General features: G+C 42.9%; 2 protein-coding genes across 4 annotated transcripts in view; one reads left to right on the top strand and one right to left on the bottom strand.

Annotated features, from left to right (window-relative positions):
- Positions 1-324: 324 nt before the first annotated feature.
- Positions 325-3,429, bottom strand: myl2b (myosin, light chain 2b, regulatory, cardiac, slow). Its single transcript, XM_035639193.1, has 7 exons — positions 3,332-3,429; positions 1,928-2,017; positions 1,735-1,810; positions 1,249-1,353; positions 882-960; positions 762-810; positions 325-645 (listed from the first exon to the last, which is right to left on the bottom strand). The coding sequence occupies exons 1-7, from the start codon at positions 3,332-3,334 to the stop codon at positions 541-543; spliced, it is 507 nt and encodes a 168-aa protein (XP_035495086.1). The 5' UTR covers positions 3,335-3,429; the 3' UTR covers positions 325-540.
- Positions 3,430-7,813: 4,384 nt separating this feature from the next.
- Positions 7,814-14,142, top strand: part of cux2b (cut-like homeobox 2b) — an 80,141-nt gene continuing 73,812 nt past the window's right edge. For 2 of the 3 annotated variants that reach the window (XM_035639187.2, XM_035639186.2), the window contains exon 1: positions 7,814-8,249. In XM_035639187.2, the coding sequence (XP_035495080.1) occupies positions 8,187-8,249 (63 nt within the window). In that variant the 5' untranslated portion in view covers positions 7,814-8,186. Of the gene's footprint in view, positions 8,250-8,301; positions 9,046-14,142 lie in introns of those variants that run through there. The other variant, XM_035639188.2, reaches the window with a different exon arrangement.

The raw sequence follows: 14,142 nt of genomic DNA, 5'->3' as shown, positions 1-14,142 counted from the left end.
GTTGTGTCTCACACTGGGAGTAGCTAACTTCCTCATAGGCCTGCATGGTTTAGCTCTTAGCCACTGGAAATCTCCCTTTTCATCAAAACTGCATAGTTTTACCAGGTCTCTGTGTGTGTGTGTGTGTGTGTGTGTGTGTGTGTGTGTACTTCTGGTCAAAAGTAATACAGCACTTATTTTTACACCATTTTTCCAGCTGTTACAGAAATTTACAAAGTAAAATATCTCAGTGTGTCTGAAATTATTGATTTTTTAAATTTCTGGTAGACCTTACCAAAACTTTTCTTCCACTGAACTTTCTTTGCAAATATATTCCTCAGCCCATGATGTGAACCCTCCTTTCCTTTATTCATTCAGAAAAATATAGTGTAATAATTACCCCATACATACACATAATTAATACATTAATGCATGGTTCTGGAAAAACAACAACATTGAAGCTGAAATGTTCTATTGTCTGTACACTCATATGCATATATCTTGGCACAAACAGGACACTTTGATTTTAAAGTCCAGAGGGAAGTCTCAGGAAAAATTGCTCTATTCTTGGTCTTTTTCTTCGCCATGTGTGATGACATAGACCAGGTTTTTGTAGTCCAGGTTTCCTGCTACATCTGGAGGGAAAGCCAAATACATCTGTTCCATCTGTGGGCAAGAAATAAAAACAAATGGTTATTTTTTTAGAATTAATAAAAAAAGATAAAGAAAATAAATAAAAGTGCCACAGTCATGTGTAACATTGTTAGAGGTAGAGCTTTAACCTCTTCAGGGGAGAACCTGTCTGCCTGGGTCGTCAGCATCTCTGTGACACTGTGGAGACAAGCAGTGACGATGAGCAGACTGGTCACCTCACTGAGCTACAGTACACTGTGTTTACTCACAAGTCTTTCTTTAACGCTCCTTTTCCCTCTGGATCGAAGACTTTGAATGCATTGAGAATGGTCTCCTCTGGGTCAGCACCTAAACACGGACAGTGGCAGCTCTGAGTTGAGTAAAAATCGAAACAAAGGTAACATCTTGTCCCAAAAATTGCCATGCTTCTTTTGAGTTGTTCTTTACATAATCAGCTGTCAGCTTATTAGATACAACTAGCACAGTTTCATCACAAACAACACCAACATTACAACATTCATCGAGAAAGATTTACTGCAGGACCGCAGACTGCATTACTTTTCGTCATAATGTTCCGAATGAACTGACAACTGAGAGTGTAATCATGCTCTGGACTATACAGAACTCCCGGCTCACCTTTCAGTTTCTCTCCAAACATGGTGAGAAAGACAGTGAAATTAATCGGCCCTGGTGCCTCCTTCAGCATCTCATCAATCTCCTCTTGCTTGACATTTACACGGCCTAGAAAAGGATGGCAGGTAAAGTGGAGCAGGCTTTAGGTCTGCAACCAATGATCATTTCAATTCTAGCATATTCTGCTGATTAATTAATTTGTCAGTTAAATGCCAAAAATATATACTGAGAAATGCCAATTATAATGTTCCTGAAACCAGAGGTAACAGTCCAAAATCATCCGAGGATATTCAGTTCACTATCACATGAAAACAAAAAAGCAGAAAAGCAGGAAATGCTCGCATTTGAGAAACAAGAACTGGTGAATGTCTAACTGTCAGAATAGTTCCACAGCAAGGTACAGCACATGCGAAGGAAAATATGACGATGTGAAACCTTCACAGCACAAAAGAGACAAACACACATAAACAGGCACATAGGTGTTCCTACCTAAAGCTGCAAAAGTGTCTCTCAGGTCGTTTTTGTCAATGAAACCGTCTCTGTTTTGGTCCATGATGGTGAAAGCCTGCAGAGGTTTAGTTGTTACATGCTGTTTCTCCAGTATATGTAACAGTAAGCAATGCACCACACAGATAACTTCTCAAACTCTATATGAAAGGAAACATTTGGCTGGAGCACTGACTTCTTTGAACTCCTGGATCTGGGCCTGTTCAAACATGGAGAAGACATTGGAGCCGGCTCCCTCTGCTCTTTTCTTTGCTTTCTTGGGTGCCTGCAGGGTTTGACAATGATGCTCTAATTAGATCCAATACTAATGGCACAATCATCACCTGGCCCTGTGCTCTGGCTTCACTCATTATCGGTTTTACTGTGACACATGCGCTTACGATAACGAACCAATGATCTGCAAATTTACTAGAGGGTGGGGGGATTAATTGCTCGACAGGCAAAGTTTAGACCGGGGCACGCATTTCATTAGGGAGGATTACAAACACTGTCAGTTTGTTATGGAAATATTTACTCAAGCCTCCAATTTTGTGAGAATGCAGACTAAGCCTGGGGAGGGTGTGGTCCGCTGCGTGCTCTCCTACTGTCCCAGGATCACACGAGGGATTATTCTATAGGGCCTGGGTGATGACAGGATGGTACACTGTGGCTTGTTTGATCAAAAATCCCTCAGAGGCAAGGATTATGTTGATCTATTTACATGACTGCCAAGGAAGTGTGAAAAAACAGTCTAAGGGGATGTGGAGCACTGACACCATATTGCTTCGATTCGTGGGCCTCTCGACAGCTGCTGTCTCACCCTTGTTGTGGATTAGCTCCCGAGCAGTTGTGTGTCTCGTGGACGGGACCTCTGGTGCTCAGCTGAAATTATTTCTTTATTTTTTGTTTTAAGAGGATTCATGCCATCATGGGAATTGAGGCAGAATTTGGTGTTTCTTGGTACTACTCAGTACAGATCATGAGGTGCCCAACAGGAACGTTCGCGTTCAAAATAATGAAACATATAATAATTCTTGACTTGTATCTGTTACTCCTTTCAATGTTTCCTCTCCTTTCTTCTGCTCTTCCCTGGTCTCCTCTCCTCTTCTGTCCTCTCCTTCTCTCCTCTCCTTTACCTTTTCCTCTCTTTAATCTCCTTTTCCATTTCTTATCTCCTCTCCTCCTCCCTGCACGCCACCTTTTTTCACTATTCCCCTCTCCTCTCCTCATTTCCTCTCCTTCCCTCGCTGCTATTGCAAACTAATTCTTAAAATGTCATCATTGTGAGTGGACAAATATAATCAATAAATTGTCAATAGGACAACTGAAGCACTGTCCTATTGATTATTTTTTTGCTGATCTGTATGCAGTACCCATAAGCATATCGACGTTGAGCATATTGATTCATCATCATTGGTGTGAGTTGAGCAAAATGTACGATTATCAAGACATACCAAGAAAGTATACTCTATGAATATATCATCTACTGTTTATAATACATTGATACAATAACCATGCAGCAGAAACTGTGTCTCTTTAAAGTCTGTTGGTACTGTAAACAAAATTAAATGCAATGACCATGAAATCTGTGTCCACTCACCATATTTCAGTGGTAGCTGGATCAGGACTAAGCAGTATCCTTGCTGCTCTATGATGGGGCAGCACACAAAAATACGGGGTAGATATACTGACCCCTCTACCCTCTATAATGATGCATGCTCAAGGGCTATAAATACTCCATGCCTTCTTTAGGCAGAGGCCCAGGTAAAGAGGACTATTCCCTCACCACCAGCCACCATTGTCAGAGTTCATGAGATTTAGGGATAATAGCCAAACACACATGCCCCATTACTGAGACCCAAGAATAACAACAGGACATAGCTCTGGCTCAGAGAGGACAGTTGTGTTTTTGACTGGCAGTTGCACTCGATGAGATCCATCATCCAGCTGTCCCGTTAGAGCTCCAAGGGCTCCAGTGGGAGCTATTGTTTCTTGGTAGCACAATAAATGGAACTGTTAGCTAAAACTGTCTGAGCCCCAGTAAGACTTGTCCATAAACAGCATGCCACGCTGTGGAAAATATTTGTGGGGAAACATTGTTCATATGATTTGTTTCATGGACAATGTTTGCGTTGAGGCCAAACAGTTCAACATTTGGTTCACCAGACCATCAGATCTGGTTTCTCTGTCTGAGAGACCATTGGATGCTTTCACGTGTCTTCCACTGAGGAGAATCTTCCATCTGGCCATAAAGTTGAGATCTGTGGAGTGCTGCAGGGATGGTTGTCCTCCACACAGGATCTCTGTAGCTAAACCACACTGACTTCTGGGTTCTGGGTCACCTACCAATACCAATACCTTTCTATATACTCTGGGCAGTCAACTCTATAGAGCCCTGGTTGTTCCAAACTTCTTCTATTTCAGAATTATAGAGGCCATTGGGGCTTTTGGTAACCTTCAATGCAGCAGTTTCTTTGCAGCCTTCTGCAGATCTTCTGCTCAAAACAATCCTGTCTCTAAGTTCTTCAGGCAGTGAAGTGTGTGCCTTTCCAAATCGTGCAGTGCAATCAATTGAATTTACCACAAGTGGACTCTAAGGTATAAAAAACATCTCAAAGATGATCCAGAGAAACGAGAGGCCCTCAACCTAAATCTCAAGGGGCACAGCAAAGGATCTGAAAAAGCGTCTATTTCTTACAGTTTCTAAAATTCTGTTTTGCTAAGTCATTATGGGGTAAAGGCTATTATAGACTGATAAAAAGCATGCATAAAGGCAATACCTTTCTATAATGAAAGCTAATCTGAAGCCTCAAAGAGAACTCAAACACAGACACACACACATATACACACACATGCGCACACACACACACACACACACACACACACACACACACACACACACACACACACAATTTTAATAAAGTAAATGATATAATGGACGAGGCTGAATTCCAGCTGCATCACTTTCAAGGTCCTGGTGTTGTTCGTGCTGGCTCCCTGTCACGCTGTCATGTCTTATTGGGATTCTTGAATGGGAACACGGTCATTGTTAATGCTATCAGTGACAGCTGTGCTTCTCCTATTATGACAAGTCAAAATGTCTGCTGTGACAAAGGCCTATTGTTATTTCACTTATTTCAGCGTCTCTGTGCAGAGAGTATACATAGTTTTAAAAACAAGTAAACAATTGAATCATATTCAGGGCTGCAGATGAAAAACACACGGGTCACATGGTTGGACAAGTAGCTAAATCTATAGTTTTAACTGTGTTCATCGAATTTAGTGACGAAAAAAAAAAGGAAAACTGTATATTTGCCATTTTCCTGAACACTACAAGGGTCAGTTTATGTGTATTACTGGTGACTGAAATACATCTCTAACAGCAGATATTTTCACTTGCCATAGCATGAAAAACATGTAAGTTAGATGCTCATAATGTTGAACAGTCTCTGACCATTCATTTACCAATGTTGTCCAGTAGGTAGTGCTAGCAACCCACAGCATTCAAAATCCAAACATCTACCATCTAATTTGATCTATACTCATTCTAAGCTTCACTGACTCAACTCATGCTCGTTTCCACATTTGATGCCTCTTCTGATTTTAAATACATTCTTAGCTGCAGAGTTGTATACACTCCCTGAAATCAATATATTGGTGTATTGTAGATTTAGTACCATTAAAATCACATGGGAACTCTTTTGTATCATGAAACAACTGGAGTATTTAATTATGTTGATGTAAATTCTATTCATAAAAATTGCAAGATATTATCACATTTTCTAATTAATATTTCACTAAACCCTTATATGGTCTACTAGTTGGTGCAGATGCATATTGCGCTGAGTTGGTTCAGCTTCATAGGACATGTATCTGTCAGAGTAACATTAATAATAATGATAATAATAATAATAATAATAATAATAATAATAATAATAATAATAATAATAATAATGTAAAAAATTTAAAACATGATAATGATTATATTTTGCTCTTCATGACATACAAGTTTTAGTTCTGCTGTTAACATGACAAAAGTGTGGAGCCCTTTCAGTCAGTGCACTTTCATGGTGAATAATACTTTTATCAGGTAAAATTGAGCTTAATGAAATATTACTGCATATAGTTACCATCACCAGACTTAACCTTGCAGTGTCACACTGCTGTGAATCTGTGCCATGTGTCTGCTCACTCAAAGCAGAGACCTGTCACTTTTTGGCAAGCCTTCATTCTATTTTCTTCAAACTCACTTAAATAATACGTGAAATGGTAACTGTATGGGAAAAAATACCCCAAAATGTAAAAATATTAACCCATTGCAAAGTAAAAGGGATAATGATCACACCAAGCCTACTGTACCAGTCAGGGTGCCACAGTCTTTGAAATTTAACATGTTGTCAAATTGTTCAGAAATGAATCTATGTTCTATAGACAGTTAGAATATCAAAGTGGGTCTAAGAGAAACAATATTTATATCCAGTACAAAAGGAGAGAATAGGTCTTATTGTAGGGACAATTTATTTGAAGAATTATGGTTTATATGGAACCTTTTATTACAATAAAAACCACAAACGAGCCAAAGAAAATCCTTCATTTTGTGAAAACGCACATTCGATGACCTCATCAAAAAAATATTATTTTGGCTCGTACAATTTCCCCTCTGTGTTCCCATTGTAAATGACCCTGCATTGCTTTGTACAGAGAGCACATCCTTCACTTAAATGTTAATCGGCATTACTGCTTAACTTTGGGTGAAGGATGTTCCAAAGGTCAGGTAAGCATTAGATTTCACCATCACCAAATTGTGAACTGATGTGCTAGTTCTTGAATTTACTAATTTCCATTTCTACTAATGCATTGTGAAAAAACAATTTTTTAGCCCAATTGTGATTGCTGGTATTCCTATCTTCCATGTCACATTTGAATCCAGCTTTACCCTAGAGCCACAAATAAAATGCAATAAGCAAAACCCTTAATAGTCTTCCTCCGCATTCCCCTAAGGTGTTTGTTTATAGCAGAGGGATATGTCCCCCCCCCCAAGGTGCTCAGAATATGACTCATGAGGATATTATTTTCTACCTTGGACTGATGTTTATGAGGGATAGAAGCTACTGTGCCCGGTGAGGCTGGTGCACGGTGATCAGGAGGGGGAACGTGGACAAAGCCATTGGTTGTGATGCATATACCTCCCCTTGGTATAATGGTATAATGAATGGAGGCAATCACACAATGCTCATTTGCAACACAACCTTGCTTCTAAGACCGAGGTGTCAGCAGGGGGAGCACCTGGCGCCAGTGTTGTGGCAGCACAGCAGACCACATGTGCTCCATGACCAGAGGAATGAGTCCTTTTATTATGACAAAGAGCAGCCTCGTGCCTTGTCAAGTTAGACAGAGTAACATATGTGACAGATGATATCCGCTGAGGATGCTGGTGCCTCTAAATCATGAACACAATTTTGGGAAATTTCATGTAGACATTTTCACAATCTTAATTTGCATATATGCATCACTTTACATTGTTATTTTCTGATAATTCAAATGCACAACATGATGATTACAGTCACATCTATACAAATAAATCCACATTTTGAAAAAAAAAAAAACATAATCACAACATATTAAACATTATCAAATGGGGCTTAACCATAAAGGCTTTTTTCATTATTTATAGTAAATAATGTCAAAACGATATATTCTACTATAACCATGTTACCTTATGTTGCCTTTAAAATGCATTATTGAGAGAATGAACTCTACGGAAGAGTATATTTCCTTTTTGTAGCAGTTACGTTAAATGTCCTCTCAAAAGTGGATGGAATGGCAGTATTTTCACTCATTTGTAATTTCATGAGGAAATCAGATGTTGAGGATCCTCATAACAGTTAAACTACATATGTCGATAAAGTGAGCTGTTCCAAAAGCAGCCTGTCATTTTACTGTCCCGTGAGCTCCTGTAATAAACATGCTTCAAAAAAAAGAAGAAGAACAGAAGAGAAAAAAAAGTAGGCTTGGCTAAATTCCCCGAACTCCACTAATCTACACATCACCTCCTTCCCTTTTCCAGACGGTATTGATCAACCCCGGGCTTTACGTCAGTATTGATAACTTTGCCAAAGCAAAAAAAAAAAAATCAAGTGCAATTGTCCAGTTATGCCGACGGAGGGACGGGCACACTTGCTCTTTTACTTTTGCACAAACCCGGGCAGCTCGCCAAAAAAAGAGGAAAAAATCGTCTACTTTTCCCCCCTCCCCGTTCTCACTTCTTCTTAAAAAAAAAAAACAAGAAAAAAAAAAAACATGTTGGCGGACTTGTCAAACATTTCGTCGCTTCTTCTTTTTTTTCTTTTTTTTAAAGTGGGACCAGTGATCGCGAACGTTGTTTAACGAGGGGGGAATCCAGCCCACGTATTTATTGCAGCCGCTGCAAAAAAATCTCCTCAATATCCCCCAAGATGGCCGCCGATGTAGGATCGATGTTTCAATATTGGAAGAAATTTGATCTACGGCGGCTCCAGGTTAGTGCTATTCTCACCTTTTTCTCGGCTCCTTCTTCCCCGGCGGCACGTCGGCTCGCCGTGCGCGGTGCGCCCCGACTCGTTTTGCGGGCGAGTGCGCGGCGAGAGCCGCCGGTGTTTGCGCTGATAGTTATTAGAAATTGATCCTCTTCTGCCTTTGTTCAGTTCAATCATCGATCAGCGGTGGAGGGACCGCGGAGCGGCGGCGCAGCCTCCGCTCGCCACACCGATCTGGGATCAGCACCGCGGACAGCACTGGCGCTTTTACGCGCGCTGGGCTTTTTCTTTTTTCGGGGGCTCTTTTCACTCCTTATTGTGGCCGACAGGCACCGTCCTACTCACATGTACGGAAACTTTTAACGCGTTTCCCGGACGTAGGCTGCAACTTTTTTTTTTGCGCCCAGCTTAATGTTTTATGCGGGGGCTTTGCGTCGACGGCCGTCGCGTCGCCGCTGCGTCTCCCAGTGGGCTGTCTTGCCCAATTCCTCTCATTTATTGTTTTTTTTTATTTTTTGTTTTTCTTTATATGTTGGGGAACGTTGTTGAGTTGAATTTGTGATTGGCAAAGTTTATTTCCTGCGGCTGCGTTTCGTGACGTTTGGCAGGCAAATAAGACCCCCGTCCGGGTACGCGTAGCCCTGCGAGCGGACCGCGGACCGCGGTGGCGTCGGCGCGGCGCGGCGCGGCGCACGCGACCGGCGGCGAGTGGTCGGAAAGAGCCGGCGCGTGTCGACGCGCAGACGCGGCTGTGTCGCGGACGCGGACATGTCGGGGTGGCTGGCGGAGAATGTGGCAGGTGAGCAGTTCGTCGGAAGCCGGGACGTGAACCCACACAGCCCCGCGACATAGCATGTCAGCTCCGGTAGCCCGCGTAAGCCTAAACGCGCCGAAAGTTGCATTTTTCCCCAAAACCACAAAGCCTTACAGGCGGCGTGCGTGCATTCCCCGAAGGTGGGAAGCGTGGACATAATGTTGGGGGGAAGCAAAAACGCTGGTCGCCAATGTCGACATCTCCACCTCGCCCCTCTCCCCCTGCAAGCCGCATAGGGCTGCTCGGCCGGCAGGGGCGGAGAGGATGGGGGGGAGGGGGGGTCGGTGTAATTGTATTCCCCGCTAATGTTTGTGAATCAGCCTCGGCCGGCGCAAGGGCACCGTCTCTGCCGCGTGACTGATGCTCTGTAGCACGAGAGATGACAGCAGCACGGCAGTCCGGGCTCCCCGGAGATGCCTGCCGAGGGGGCCGCAGAAATCAGATCCGGTGGCTCTCGGGCTGTCTCGTCGCCGGCCCGGTGCTGTTCCAGCTCCTACAGCCGCCGGATCCAGAGGGGGGGGGGGGGGGGGGGGGGGGGGTGGGGGGCGAGGGGAGCTATCGTTGTTGTTGTTGTTGTTGTTGTTGTTGTTGTTGTTGTTGTTGTTGTGGTTGTTGTCTGTTGCGGCTTCGTGTGGCGTCCTCTCCGCAGGATCCCATCCCGACGCACCCCGGCTCCGCTGCACCGTGTTACATTTCTGACAGATGTGTGCGTTTCCAAGCGTTTCTCCCTTTTTAATGTGACCGACTGAACCCGGGAGCCCCGCGTCCGAACTGGCCCTTTGGGATGAGCGACTGCCCAGTGTCACGAGCAGTGATGTGGTGGTTTATGATAATCATATCAATGATAATGCTAATAAAGGGCAACCTCCAGTCTGTTGAATCAGTGTAAGGCATACAACCACTGACGTTGAGAAATATTCATGATACCTGCAGCAAACACATGCGTGTGTTCCATTGACTGACCGCTTTGACGCCTTTTGAAGTAGTGGTACCGGAGGATTGTTGTCATCTGGTAAAAAATGGATGAATAACTCCACCAAAGAGCGATAGGTGGGAGGGGGATGAAAACAATCTAGGGTTATCTTCACTGCATCTCGGCTCATACTCGTATGTAAACCATAAGTGAAACACTTTCCCGATGATCTGCATAATTGTGCTAACAGGTTAGTTTGTAAAACTGTCTTCATGTGGAAATACACGCGTATTAGTCTCGGTTTGAAACTTGAGCCAAAAATGCACTTAGATTGAATAATGTCTCTGAATTTTGGGGTACGTTTGCTTCAGCTTCAGACACTGTTCTGGAATAGTGTCCTGTTTTTGATGCTTTCGAATTCCGTTAGGTTTTTGCCAGCGCGTCACTTTAAAAGCAGTAAGGATGCGTTATAGCACGCAAGACACATGCATGAGGTGAAAAGTGGTTATTGTGCTGACACATACTTCAGTTCTCTACTGAAATTCGGTCAGTTTGACACTGACACTGATTACTATTTCACACGGCTGTAGCACGGATCTGATCACATTATCCTATTGACAGCAGTTCTGGTAAATATTCTCACAAGCCGCTGGTTGCAAACATGCCTGTAGTTTTGAATGTGACACTCTCCGCTACATGTGTCTGGAATCAATTAATTCACTTATATTTCATTCAGTCATGGTTGGAGCCCGTTTCTGCCTGTGTAAAATCATTACAGCTGTTTCACCATCTAAGCCCCTATAACACCATTCGTACTACACCACGAACGTACTACAAGGACGCCCATGAGCTGTTTATTTTAGCAGTTCACACTGGAACGAACATTTTCTCATCGCAAGTTATTGTATCAGTATAGTTGAGTGTGCATTTTTTTTTTTCGTTATTATCTTTTTTTTAAGGTGTTTGTGCTGCAGACTTGTGCCTCCGAGTTGAACAGGATGAATAATTCACCTGCAGGCTGATGAAAAGAGGGCAGGGAAAGTGCGAAGCGCTGAGGTGGAGTGACCTTGGTTCCTGCTGGCTGCAGGTCACCTGGCTGTTGCTGTGGTAATCATTCACACCAGCCAGATGGCATTTCCGTGGGCGAGCATGAAAAGGACGGGTCAGGGTTTGTCCTGCCAGGTCCTGCCGGGCCCAAAAACAACTCTGGGCCAATATGGTACCTGGAGAGAGAGCGTTGGGTCCGCAGAAAGATTTTGCAGAACCAGGTGACGAAAAGGTGTGGTCAAACCATGTGGAAAGCAGTTTGATAACAGCCTTGTCTTTTTCTTGTTGTTTTCTTTTTCTTCCAAATCCTGTCAGCTTAATTTTTTTATACGCCAATTGGATTGTTACATATATCGCTACCTATAATTGCCTTTTACCATAAAGGATTTGCTTGGATATTGTCAAAGCAGACCAAAGTGATTTGTCTTTTGAGAATTTGGGCACGACGCCTTCACTACCAGTTACTTTAATCCCTCTACTGTCTTAAGTGGTGTCGCAATGCTGCGCTCATATGGCGAAATAATGCTCCGCTCATTTATTACCTTTTTTCCTTTGCCTCGCTTGCTTTCCCTCTTCCATACATCTGAAAAGGCAGTGGGGTTTTAGATCAGGAACAAAAGCTTGTGATTGTACTACATTTAGCATGACTCAGTTGCTCTGGTGTCAGCTCTAATCCACACACAGAGACAACAGTATTGCCAAACAGTGAAATTGCTTTGCAGCTCGTGAGCCTGGCTGCTTCTGCTGCCAGCCTGCTCTGTGTGCTGTTTGCCAGCAGCTCCAGACCCCCCCTACACCCGCCAGCCACACACACACACACACACACACACACACACAGACACACGCACACTAACCCTGCAATCTTAAATTGCCTGTGAAAAATCAGTTTCTGTCTGCCTCTCATTCATGCTTTCATGTGTTTGTTTGCTGATTTTGTTAATGTCACATGCATCAGTATAATCTCATTGTAGTGGGGTGTAAGTAAGTCCAGAGTGCCTCACATCTTCTGCTATTTATCATAATGAATGTATCGTTAAATTCATATGCTGTGATAGATATAAAAGGCTTTATGATCGACCTTCGCAGATGCCGCTATATGTGCTCATTGTATTATTTTTCCAAGATTTGTCTTTTTGTTGTCAGGCCTTTTCAAATCTTCTGGAAAAGCTGCCACATCATCATAGTCAGTATGGTTTGAGTCACGTGTTGCCTCTCATATAAACATTTCTTATCACGCTTTCATTATTACTACTACTGAGTAGATGGGTGGGACGTGTCTGTCATGGTCCCATATCCTTCGGGTTACCTCCCTCTTCCTTTGACAGTGACAACGAAGTAAATAGGAAAGAGGGGAGCTTTTACATGACTATCTGGGGCAAATTGAGATGTGAAATCCAGCAGCCATAACCCTGGGACGTAAAACCCAGCGAACATTAGAGAGCGAGAGGAGTGAAACAGACTTCAGCATTAAGCTGTTTAACCTCCCTGTGTAGCATTAGTGGTAGAGACTTCAAAGCAGATGCTTCAGCGTTGGAAGCAAAATGACAAATGGGTTTAGAGACAGCGACGGTGAGCATTCTCACAGGAAGACTAGGCCTGTCATTAATGTCAGCTTAATCACTTTGACCTTCCTTCAAGCAGATTTCCATACCTATCCAATCATTTTACCTTGGTCGGGCTCCTGTTTGCAGACTGCTGTATATGCCGCTGTTTGATAAGCGCGGGTGTGATGATGTTTTTGTCTATATCTGCGATTGAATATTTGAAATGGCCTGAAAGCTTTAATAGTAAAAGCTCATGCAACATTTGGCTCTCGAAGAAAAAAAACGAACATTTTCTACATATCCTCTAGTGGTATCCAGTCATGCAGATAGTTTTGGATTTATTTGACCAGGTTTAGAGGTTTATTTGGACGAATTCTGCCTCTGTGGTGGTGAATGCAGTTGCCTTTCCTGCCTTCGTAAGTTTCAAAAAGCTGCAGCAAATGTCTTTCAAGAAATGACGATCCATTATCCTGATCCAGGACCAGCATGTTATCCGTCTCTGAAATTCGACATTTCAATCATCGATCGGCTCATATAACACAATATTGGAGAAATGTGAAAAAAGGGTAATCTGCTTTTGGAAAAAATGACGTAAGGTGTTTCCAAAAGAAAGAAAGAAAGTCTGTCCAAGACATTTGTACTCAGTTGGTTAATATTAGCCATGTAAAATCAATGGTGAACGCTTAATAAAGGAAAGCAGTGTTTCATTTAGTGCTCTTGCTGTGATATAGCTGCCGGCCACCGGTCGCAGCACTGGGCACACTGCCGCTTGCAGAACCCCAGTAAGTCAATGTAAAAATAAAATCCTTGAATTTGTATTTGTATTCACCATGTTTTTTGTTACTTTGTTTTTCAACTTCATACGTTGCTAAGGAGATGGCTTACCGACTGACAAGTTTGCATTTCTTTAAAGATTCCTTCCCGTCTCAAAGTTCTAGGAGACAGCCCTACAGGGCAGTGATGATCTATGAAGGTCCTGGATCGGGGATCTAACTCCTCAGACCTTCCTGTGAACGGTTATCACTGGAACTAGTTTATACTAAAGAAATAGTCCCATGCAGCAAAACTGTGGACGGCATGATTTGTGGAAAGAGATGCTGCCAATGAATGTGAGAGCCTCTGTTTTATTGGGGGTTGAGTGGAAATCGCAGAAATTGATCTCCAAATAAAATCTCCGTGACTAGATTTTTCTTTTGGTAATTTGGTTAAACCGAACATACCAGAGCAGCTGAAAGTTTTGACGTCACATGGACAAATGGTTTAATAGTTTAGATCACTAATTGTTTTGGCTAGTGAGTGCTAAGAATTCCCTTTATTAATCTGTTGGTCTGCAACGCTACCTGCCTGGGTGTTTTTGTTTTCGAAGGCTTGCTGTTTTAATGTCTTCTCCTGTGTAGCGCTGTGCCAAAAAAACCCGTACCTCCACTGTTTCAGCTGGAACGCCCCCTTGGTAGTTGACAGTGCTTCATATTTTTCATAGCAGCGCATTCCCCCCATCTGCTGCCCCTAGGCTGGAGCAATTGCTTTGTAGGAGTAAATAACCAGCTTTAACAAAACTTCAGGGACACATTAGTCTGC

Source organism: Scophthalmus maximus, chromosome 3 (genome assembly GCF_022379125.1).
Source record: "Scophthalmus maximus strain ysfricsl-2021 chromosome 3, ASM2237912v1, whole genome shotgun sequence".
NCBI classification, from domain to species: domain Eukaryota; kingdom Metazoa; phylum Chordata; class Actinopteri; order Pleuronectiformes; family Scophthalmidae; genus Scophthalmus; species Scophthalmus maximus.
Note: the sequence above shows the minus strand (reverse complement) of the source record. Positions and strands in the feature narration are given on the sequence as shown.

Excerpts from the sequence above, each read along its gene's own strand:
- myl2b (XM_035639193.1), bottom strand. Across the intron at positions 961-1,248 it reads GTTTGGAGAGAAACTGAAAG|GTGCTGACCCAGAGGAGACC; the intron begins GTGAGCCGGGAG and ends GTCCGTGTTTAG. Across the intron at positions 811-881 it reads GGAGCGTTAAAGAAAGACTT|TGTCACAGAGATGCTGACGA; the intron begins GTGAGTAAACAC and ends TTGTCTCCACAG.